This window comes from Geospiza fortis, unplaced genomic scaffold (genome assembly GCF_000277835.1).
Source record: "Geospiza fortis unplaced genomic scaffold, GeoFor_1.0 scaffold53, whole genome shotgun sequence".
Classification (NCBI taxonomy): domain Eukaryota; kingdom Metazoa; phylum Chordata; class Aves; order Passeriformes; family Thraupidae; genus Geospiza; species Geospiza fortis.
This window is the reverse complement of record NW_005054305.1, coordinates 5,444,287-5,453,884: the sequence shown is the minus strand read 5'-3', so window position 1 is coordinate 5,453,884 and position 9,598 is coordinate 5,444,287. Positions and strand designations below refer to the sequence as shown.

The 9,598-nt window shown below is 37.8% G+C and overlaps 1 protein-coding gene across 1 annotated transcript in view; it reads left to right on the top strand.

Annotated features, from left to right (window-relative positions):
• Positions 1–123: 123 nt before the first annotated feature.
• The window catches only part of LOC102040762 (desmocollin-1), a 24,631-nt gene continuing 15,156 nt past the window's right edge, over positions 124–9,598 (top strand). The window contains exons 1-8 of the mRNA XM_031066609.1: positions 124–202; positions 1,404–1,420; positions 2,287–2,371; positions 4,920–5,122; positions 5,598–5,717; positions 6,897–7,052; positions 7,959–8,103; positions 8,376–8,542. Coding sequence (XP_030922469.1) covers positions 124–202; positions 1,404–1,420; positions 2,287–2,371; positions 4,920–5,122; positions 5,598–5,717; positions 6,897–7,052; positions 7,959–8,103; positions 8,376–8,542 — 972 coding nt within the window. The remainder of the gene's footprint in view (positions 203–1,403; positions 1,421–2,286; positions 2,372–4,919; positions 5,123–5,597; positions 5,718–6,896; positions 7,053–7,958; positions 8,104–8,375; positions 8,543–9,598) is intronic.

The following is a 9,598-nucleotide window of genomic DNA, read 5'->3' as shown; positions in this document are numbered from 1 at the left end:
TCGTGACTCCAAGTCGGGTTTCTCCTCGGCGGGGCCCTTGCGAGGGGCGCAGAGCAGCGCGGAGGCTGCGCGGCCGCGGGGCGCTCCTCGGGGGGGCTTCGGCGCGGGCAGGAATCCGGCGAGATGCGCAGCTCGCCTTGGGACAGGTGGTCGGGTGGCTTTTGGAGCCTCCCGTGGGGTTACGCGGCGGGCACACGCTCGGGTCGCTGATGCTGCTGCTGGATATTCATAAGAAAAAAACCACCGTAGTTGATTTTATTTAAATCTCCCACTCTGCCTCTCCCCACCTGGTTCTCCTTTTTCCGTGGGAAGGATTGTGCCACAGTGTGGAGCGTGTTGGGCTCCTCTAAAAGAGTTAGTTGTGCATGAAACACTTTTCATCGATTTTCTTTGCATTCAGTTCATTGTATTTGTACATAATTATCAGCTCCATAAAGGCCTTTGGCAGGCAGAGCAGGGTAGTTCTCTCTCACGTTTTTATTTTTTTAATTTATAGTAGATGAGTAAAAGTGATTTTTCTATTGTTTTCTAGCCCCTTTCCTCCGTATTAACATTGCATTCACAAAAAGAGGGCAGATAGTTGGTTGAGCCTGTGAAAGAAAAATACTTGGTAGTGTTGAAGCACTGAGTTTATTATTTTAATATTAGTTATATATGCACATTTTAATGATAATGTTACTATTTCAGACACTGTGTGCCTGCCTTTGCCAGGATAGTAAATTAAAACTGAAAGAAATGCAAGCACCTTTATTCATATATCTAATTAAAAAAAGGAAAAAATTCTTCAGTCAAGCAGAAAAACCAAACAACACTCAAAGGAAAAAAATCCTGAGGTGTCTTCTTTGTGTAAAGTAAAAGGACATTGCAACTTTTTTATTCCTGATGTTTCCTTATGTCTTGATGTCCATGAATAACTACCACTTACATTTGTTTAACTCCTCAATAGTTTTTTCTGCTGACATCAGACTGGGCTTGGCATTACTATTTAAAAATTAGATGTCACATTGACTCTTAAAATATTTCAGAACAGTGTAAAAATATGTTGTGATTTCACTAACTTAAAAAATTAGTGTGATGACTTTCAGGAGAGAGTGTTTTATTGTCTGTTAATAAGGAAAGCCTACTAATACATAAGCATGGGTGTTTAAATTATTTGTATAGATGCAACTGTTATATCTGCGTATATATATATATAAGGAACTATATGAAGAGCTTTTATGGTGCAGACACAGCATTTTTTTTCTAGGGTCCTAATGTCTTTCAGAGTTTAAAGTATTTTTATTGAAATATTTTCTTAATAAGCATCAGAAGTAATTTTCAGGATTTCCATTAGCTATTTACTTCGTTATACCTTTAATCCTAAAGGTATGTGCAAAATAAAAATGCTTTTCCTTTTTTGCTAGACTTTCATCCTGAAAGAGTAAATGCACATAAAAGGCTGGATAGATTTGTTTACATTTTTCTATGTCTTTGTTTAATTGTCTGTGTGATTTTTGGATTACAATTTTAAACACAGAGATAGAAACTAGGCAAAAACACATATACGTAATCCGAGAACAGGATTCACTTGCTCTTGTGCTGAGGATAATCTTTGTACCTCTGTGTGATTCTTTTTAGAAAAAGGTCTGGTTATCTACTACTCATTTGAATTTTAGGAGGACCCTATTTTGTAACTAGTTATATGGGAGTGGACTGCTGTGATACATGACATTTTATTTATGTCATATCTAATTGCTGAAGCTACGTTTAATTAGTTTGTTGAGAATGCACTTTTAAGATGCAAAGTGATATATAAGTGCAAGTGTCGTCATGTGCTTTTAATGAGACACTTGTCCCTTTAATGTTCAGCATCGCCACAATTCTACCAAACTGAGTGTTGGTGCATTAAACTTTCATACTTAGAGACCTGGGATCTAAATTGGCCAGGAATGCTGTTAGAGGGAGCGCACAGCGGAGATGTATTTTATCGTATCTCTACTGAACTATGAGTGTAGGCAAAATCCTTTAGTCAAAGGGAAATCTTGCTGTTAATGCCAGTAATTTTAGAAAAAAAAACCAAACTAAACACGACCCTTGGACAAGTACAGGAGCAGTAGTCAGATCTTGTTTCCAGTTTGGAACTTTGTGTGCGCAGTACCTGAATTTTTAGGGAGGAGTTCTTTAAGTGCTGTTTCACTTGCTTGTCATAACAAACAAACAAACCAACCAAAGTCAGCATCAGTGTCTAGTTCGAAATACCATGTAATTATGCGGGTTTTTTTCCTGATTTCTTCATTTGTTTTCTAGGTGCTGAGTTTGTGCTGTGAAGCTTGCAAGAAAGTAATTTTTCATGTTCCTTCTGAACTAGAGGCTGACAAGTTAGTTGGCAGAGGTGAGAGAAACTATGAAATTCCCAGCTTAACAACACAGCATTGCACCTTTGCTGGAGATGCTGTTAACAGTGGAGGAGACTTTATTTTTAATGGAATGAATGGATGACTGGAGAGCCAGCTAAACAGCTGGATCAGCTTTTTATGAAGGATACGCCCTGTGTTTGTTTCGGATTTGAACACCAGCTCCATGCATCCCTTCACCTTTTACATAAAGAGCTATTGTCAGATTACAGGATTTAATTTAAAACTAAAATGCCAGTATTTAATATTTTCAAAATTTGGAGTCTAAGGCTTACTATTTAAATAAATGCTTGATATTCCAAACTGCGCCCATAACCCATGGTCATATGAAGAAGAGAATAAGTCATTTGGACAAAGGAAATAATAAAAAAAGAAGACAAAACCTGCTTAACCAGGCACCAAGAGGCTGCTTCTGTGTGAAACACGGATGTGACTGCTCAGCAGCGCTGGGGCATTCAGAGCACACGAGGGGACATGTTGCAGAAGTGTCCTGCATGCACATTCTGTTGGAAGAGTGCTCCTGTCTGACTGGACAGTCTGCCTCAGTTCAGGGCACCTTGCAGGTGACTGGGAGGAATAGAGGAGACCAGAAAACACCCCACTCCTATTTTCACTCCTATTTTTTTTCAAAGCAGTCTTTCAAAGGCAGCTTTCAAAGGTGTGGCATAGGGGGTGCTGAAGGATTCTGTGCTGCCTCAGACTGAATTTGAGAATTCAGGGGTGCCCTTTGTGAGTTCTGTGACAACAGAGAAGTGTGCTCCAAGTCTGCAGTCCTAATCCATAGTTCTGTAGAAAGAACAAATAAAGTGAATTGGTAGTTCATCATAATTGCTCAGAAAATCTAGCTTAATAATAAAAATTCTTTGATCTTACTTTTACATTTTAAAAGAAAGAAAGCTGCTACAGCTGTGTGAGTTTTCATAGACTTTAATGTTTCTCTTTGTAAATAAATTTCTTTTATACAAAAATGTTATTGCAGTGCTTTGAAAGAACTTGCATAACACGGAACGCTAAATTTTTTTCCTCCCAAAATTTTTAACAAAACCATTATAGCTCAAAAGACATTACTTAAGCATTTATGGAGAAATATTTTGAATTGATAAAAGGACCATACCTTGACAGTGAAATTAGTCAGAATTTTTCTGCTTATCATAAGGGTTCTTCTTACCTTATACCAGAGATTTTAAAGACAAAACCCCCACAAAACTATAACTAGTGGACCATAGGGTTGACTCATGTAACCATCAGAAACAATATCTCCAGTCTGGTATTTTTGGAAATGCAGTGCTGTAATAGGCAGCAGTATAAGGCACATTTAAGTGTGCCTTAAGTGCCTATATGAGGCAGTGATATTCTTTTCAATACTCTGTTTGCGCTGTACAGATGAAAAAAGGATAGGAGTCACTGCTGCAGTACCATAAAAAGTCTAGGAAATCTTCATTTGTGCATTTAAAGGACAGACTTAAGAGGAAGAAGAAAATCACATAGCATTTTAAATTATGGTTCCCATCTGTTTTTGCAGTTTTGAAAGCGGAATGAAATTTAGTTTATTGAAAATGGCATTTACATATGCAGGATGTAATTCTGAATCTTCATGGATTTTGCAATCAGCTTTCATACAGCAGTGCCCCACCCACTATGATACCATTGAAGGAGTATTGAAAAGTTTTGGTTTTGAGACCATGACACACTCTTGTGCTCTACAATGATCATTTGTTTGGAGTTTGAGTCTGTGACTTTCATCCTTTTCAGGGTGCCAAATCATCCTCTTTTAGGGCTGATTTTGCTTTTCCTCCAGGTGTAGTACTAAACTACTTGCTGGTGAACCGAGTTTATTGAAGTTAAAAAATCTATTTTAGCCACAAGTGACAGCAAATACAATGAAAAATACCTGGGAAGTATGCTGAAATTACCTGTATGGGATTCTATCACATGGATATTAAAAAATTGCTAATTGTTTGTTCTAGAGTTAGTCTTTATCTCTCCCATCTGTCTGCCTCATAATTTAAAGGCCTTTGTCCTCCCAAGAGTATTAAATCACATAGTACCAGTCAGTGCTTTCCTCCTGAGGGCAAATCTTCCAAGATGTAACATCTCCATTGGGTATTTGCATTAATTAATCGTCTTCACCGATATTGTAGGGCATGGAGCACGAGGCAAATGTAATAGCTACTGCTCCAATAATGAGCATGTCTGCCATGATTTTTGTATTTAAATGTACCTAATTTCATCTCTGATGCTTCAGTAATTTTACCAGTGTAATCGTGTTTTGTTGAACGATATCCATATAGCACCCATGTTGTTTAGGAAGCACTAATGAATACAAGAGTGGAAATGAATGAAAACATCAAATTTGAGTGCATAAGTGGGTTTTAAAATCAGTATTGGTGTTACTTAAATACTGAGTGACAAGCTGTTGAAGACTCTATCTGTCAGTAAATACAATTTTTACTTGGGGTTTTGGGTTTGTTTTATAAGGGATATTTTTTTTGCTGTTTGAGTTATTGTTTGGATATTTTTTTACAGTTGATTTGAAAGAATGCCTTCAGTCTGCAGAGTTTATCAGTTCCAGTGATGGGAACTTCAAAGTTCTAGAGGATGGTTCTGTGTATACAACATCTGCTCTTTCTTTGTCTGCTGAGAAAAAGACTTTTACCATATTACTTAAGGACATTCAAGAACAAGTTGAAAAGAAAATACACGTTGACTTGGTGGAAGAAGAAAAAAAGGTTAGGTTCTAATTTCAAGATATCTTACTTATTTGAAATACTTTTTCACAGAATACAGCGTTATACTAAGTATCTGTAGTTGAATTTTAGAATTCAAATAATCAGGCAAAATACTGGTGTAGTGTGTAGTTTTATTTAGCAATTTTTGATTACTGTGTTGCTTTAGTCAGCAGATTTTCTTTCTCAAATGGGAGATGCTAGCAAGTAGCATAATCAGGAATGTCAAGAATCATAAAAGCCGTGTTTGAGGAATTAAAGCAGATCTTATTCATGCAAAGTATCACAAGAAATGAAAAAGCTTGGAATATTATCACAGATATAATCAGAAATGAAGACCTTGGAAAAACAAATTGTCAGTAGGAAGACTGGAAGGGGGAGAAAAAGATGGAAATGCAGGATGGCAGTTAAGCAAAAATTTGTGCAGTTAGGATTATATGGATGTATTCTCATCTGTCTTTTTATCTTCTTGACCCAGACACCGAATACCAGGCATGCTAGGGATACAGTTCTGAAGAGAACCAAAAGAAGGTGGGGCCCTATTCCATCAGTCATGATAGAGAACTCACTGGGACCTTTCCCACTGCAAATACAGCAGGTACATTTTATATAAATCTTAATTTTATGATCCATGCTAGTTTTTTATGTGACTTTTATGATAAAGAAGAGGAGCTGTCTTATCTACCAATGACATTCCTGCTTTTATTCCTCTGTCTTGTTCTGTCCTGTTCATTGTATATCTCGTGATCTTGTACCTGAAATAACTTGTGATCTTAGTTGTCAGAGTGAAATGGCATTGTGCAAAAGTTGAAAAAAGAAGGGAGACGTACTATCAAAGAGAGCTCTTTGGCCTGGAAATCAGTGTCTGTAATTAAAAGAAAAGCAACAGCAAATAACCGTCCACTAAACGTTGCTTAGAAAAGGATTTTGTAAACACAGACTGGGGTACATTTTGCCTGCCTGTCTAAATCCTTTCTGGAGCTCGAGGTGTGTACCTTCAGCCTTGAAGACTGAGTATGGCCGGTGTTATTCAGAAAAGTAGTTAGTGGGAGAAAACAAGTAGGCGTGAAAGAGAAATGCAAGAACTAAAGTTATCATAGAATCATCTAGCCTTCACTAGATTACAGACTAGCTGGTAGCAGATGTGTAGAGACAAGTGTAATAACAGAGTCTGTGCAGAGCAATCATTCTTCTACTAATCTTACCCTCCTAACTTCTGGCATTCAGTAAATAAGTAAAGTATTTTGGGAGAAGAGTGTTTGTAAATAGATAAGTCTAATGTTGCCTCCTTGGTGCTTGTAATGAGATGCAGATGCTATCTGAATTGGCATATCTCTGTACTGTACTCTATGTGGTCTTTATTCCTTATTGCCTTCCTTCACTTTTTCTTCTTTAGGTGCAAACCACAATCTCCGTGAATGCACTCAAACTAAAGTCTCTTGAACAGGTTCAGAAATAAGCCATCTGTATCTAAATATGCCTTGTGTGTGAGATATTCTAGAGATTGGATTTCAAAAAATTTTTTCCCTCTCTTTAAAATCATCTCTTTAATTTGATAATTCTAAATATTTATGAGTTTGAATTAACTCCCGTTCTCATGCACACACATTATAAAGAAAGGCAGTCACATCCAGGCTGTTGTCCTACTTAAATCAAGTTTGGTTTGGTTTTTTTGTTTCAGGAGTTTTTGTTTGTGCTAAATATGATCATGAAAAGGTGGAAATGTATCGAGATGCTGTTGCTGTTTTTCCTTGGGCTTAAAAATGTCTTCTTATAGGTCCAGTCAGACACAGCTCAGAACTACACAATTTATTATTCTGCAAGTGGACCAGGAATTGATCAAGATCCAAAGGGTTTGTTTTACATAGAAAGAGAAACTGGAAATATCTTTGCTACTCGTGCAGTAGACCGTGAACAGTATCCAAGTTTTCAGGTACAGGCCTATGTTGTGTAAATATAATTAAATATATGTATATATATATATGTATATATATATAATTTTAAATCTCTCATGCATATATTTGACAGCTGGGTTGCAGAAGAAATGGTAGCAAACAGGATCTGAAATCACCTGTCTATTCTGAGTAATATCCTTGGTGTTGAAGAGATAAAATCAGTAGCAAATAAGTAAATAGCTGGTCATCTAGATCTTGAGAGGTTTTGCTGTTCACTGCTTAATCTCTAATTGCAGCCTAAATATAGTGAGCTATTGGATTTGCATCACTTCTAGGAAGAATTTTTTAGGGAAGGTTGAAAAGATCTGCAGAAAACAGAAATAATGGTAAACTCTAGATTACTATGGTTTTCGGAGTCTCTCAAGCTGTTCAGATCTGTTAACAAGGTACATTGCTCTCTCTACTGGCTGAGAAGTGTAAGAAGGCAATTAGTAGAAACAGCTTCTAAAACGTAATTTTCAGTACCTATTGCTGCAGTTTATTAGGTTATGTTATAATGCGGCAAATAGTTTTACCCTTGTTCTTGTTTTGTTCTAAATAACAATATATACATCTGCATTTTGATAGCTGAGGTGCCTTGTGAACACCTGAAAAAAAAATGTTCAGGAAACTTGAAAAAAGTGATCGAGTTGGAGGAGGGGTCAGGGAGAAAGTGATTAAAGTACTTAGAGTGTGTGAAGAATGGAAGGGGGAAAGATTGGAAAGCATTCAGAGGTTTTGTTCTGCTTTCACTCTAAGATAGCAGTAACATCCCCTTCCATGCTCCTGAAGAGCCTGGTCTTGAGAAGGATGTGCTTTGCATGCTGTATTTAATTTTGTTTTATGGACTCCTCCATTGAACTGAAAGTTCTGCATGTTGCTTAAGCACTGAATTTTTCTTACAGATCATCTGCTTTGCAACCACTCCAGATGGTTATTCACCAGAAGTACCACTTGTGCATACAATTAGGATAGAGGACGACAATGATAATGCTCCATATTTTACACAGGACCTTTTTGAATTTTGTGTCCCTGAAAATTCCAGACCTGGTAAGAATTGTTTTAAATCACTGAACACACTTACCACTACTCAGCTTTGTTACATACTGGTATGACTAGGTGTGATCCTGCCTTCTAAGACGTTTCAGTGAGATTTCTTGGGGAGTATTATATTGCAGCAAAGACTGAATTTGCAAAGAGTGGCAATACATGTTCAAGTAGCTCTCTTCACAAGTTTAAAACAGAAATACCTTTTCAAATATATTTTTTTTTATTATTTGCAGATCTTTCTGAAACTAAAAATTGCTGTATTGTGTTCACAGGTGTTGTTGTTGGGAAAGTGATTGCAGAGGACAGAGATGAGCCTTATACTCTGCATACCACGTTGAAATACCGCATTGTGTCACAAACCCCACCGATTACCCCCGCGTTTTCTTTACATGGGGACACAGGTGTCATCTCTGTATTGCTGCCGCAGCTGGACAGAGAGGTGATCTTTCCTGAAGCATTCTCAGCTGTTATTTAGTGCACACAGATGGCTTAACACTGCTCTGCTCTGCCCTTGTGAGACCCCACCTGCAGCTCTGGGCTCCTCAGTGCGGAAAGGACATGGTCCTGTTAGAGCAGGTCCAGAGGAGGGATGTGAAGAAGTGCAAACCCAAAAGGTGGAGCACCTCTTCTATGAAGACAGGCTGAGAGAATTGGAGTTGTTCAGCCTAGAGAAGAGAAGACTCATTACAGCCTTTTAGTTGTTAAATGGGGCTTATAAAAAAAGGAAAGTGACTTTTTTTTTTTTTTTGCATGGGCAGGTAGTGATAGGACAATGGGAAGTGGTTTTAAACCAAAAGAGGAGATATTTAGGTTAGATGTTGGAAAGAAATTATTTACTCAGGGGTAGTGAGGCACTGGACAGGTTGCCCAGAGAGGTTGTGGATGCCCCATTCCTGGAAATGTTCAGGGCCAGGTGGTACCATGTCCTGAGCGAACTGATTTAGGGGGTGGAAGTTCATGGGGGTGAAATCCCATGTCATGGGCAGTTTGGAACTAGATGATTTTTAGAATCCCTTCCAATCCAAGCCTTTCTATGACTCTATGAAATGCTGGCATGGGGATCAACAGACATAACTTGATTTCCATTTTTTTATTAATGTCTCTAAGGCTTCTTCTGAAGCTTTTCAGAAACCTGTAAGTAGTCCAGAGAGTTTCTGCATAGATTGCCATATTCTAGCTAACCTTGGCAGAGAACTTCCTACTGCTCAGCTGTTCAACCTATGGATTTTTCACTTTTTTACTGAACACTTTCTGTGTTCAGGAATCCCATGAGCCACTGTTTCCTCCTGATTAAGCTTGATTTGCGGTGTTTCTTGCTTCTTCTCAGAGAAGATGAACCGGTTTCTCTGGAAGTAGTCAGTCATCTTATATTAACCAGAAATATCTCCAATAGCTGAAACCTAAACAGTAACATACCATTTCTTAAAATTAATGTGCCACCCATTTATTTTTATCAGCTAGCTTTCAAGCAAATAAGATACAGGATTTCTTTTTT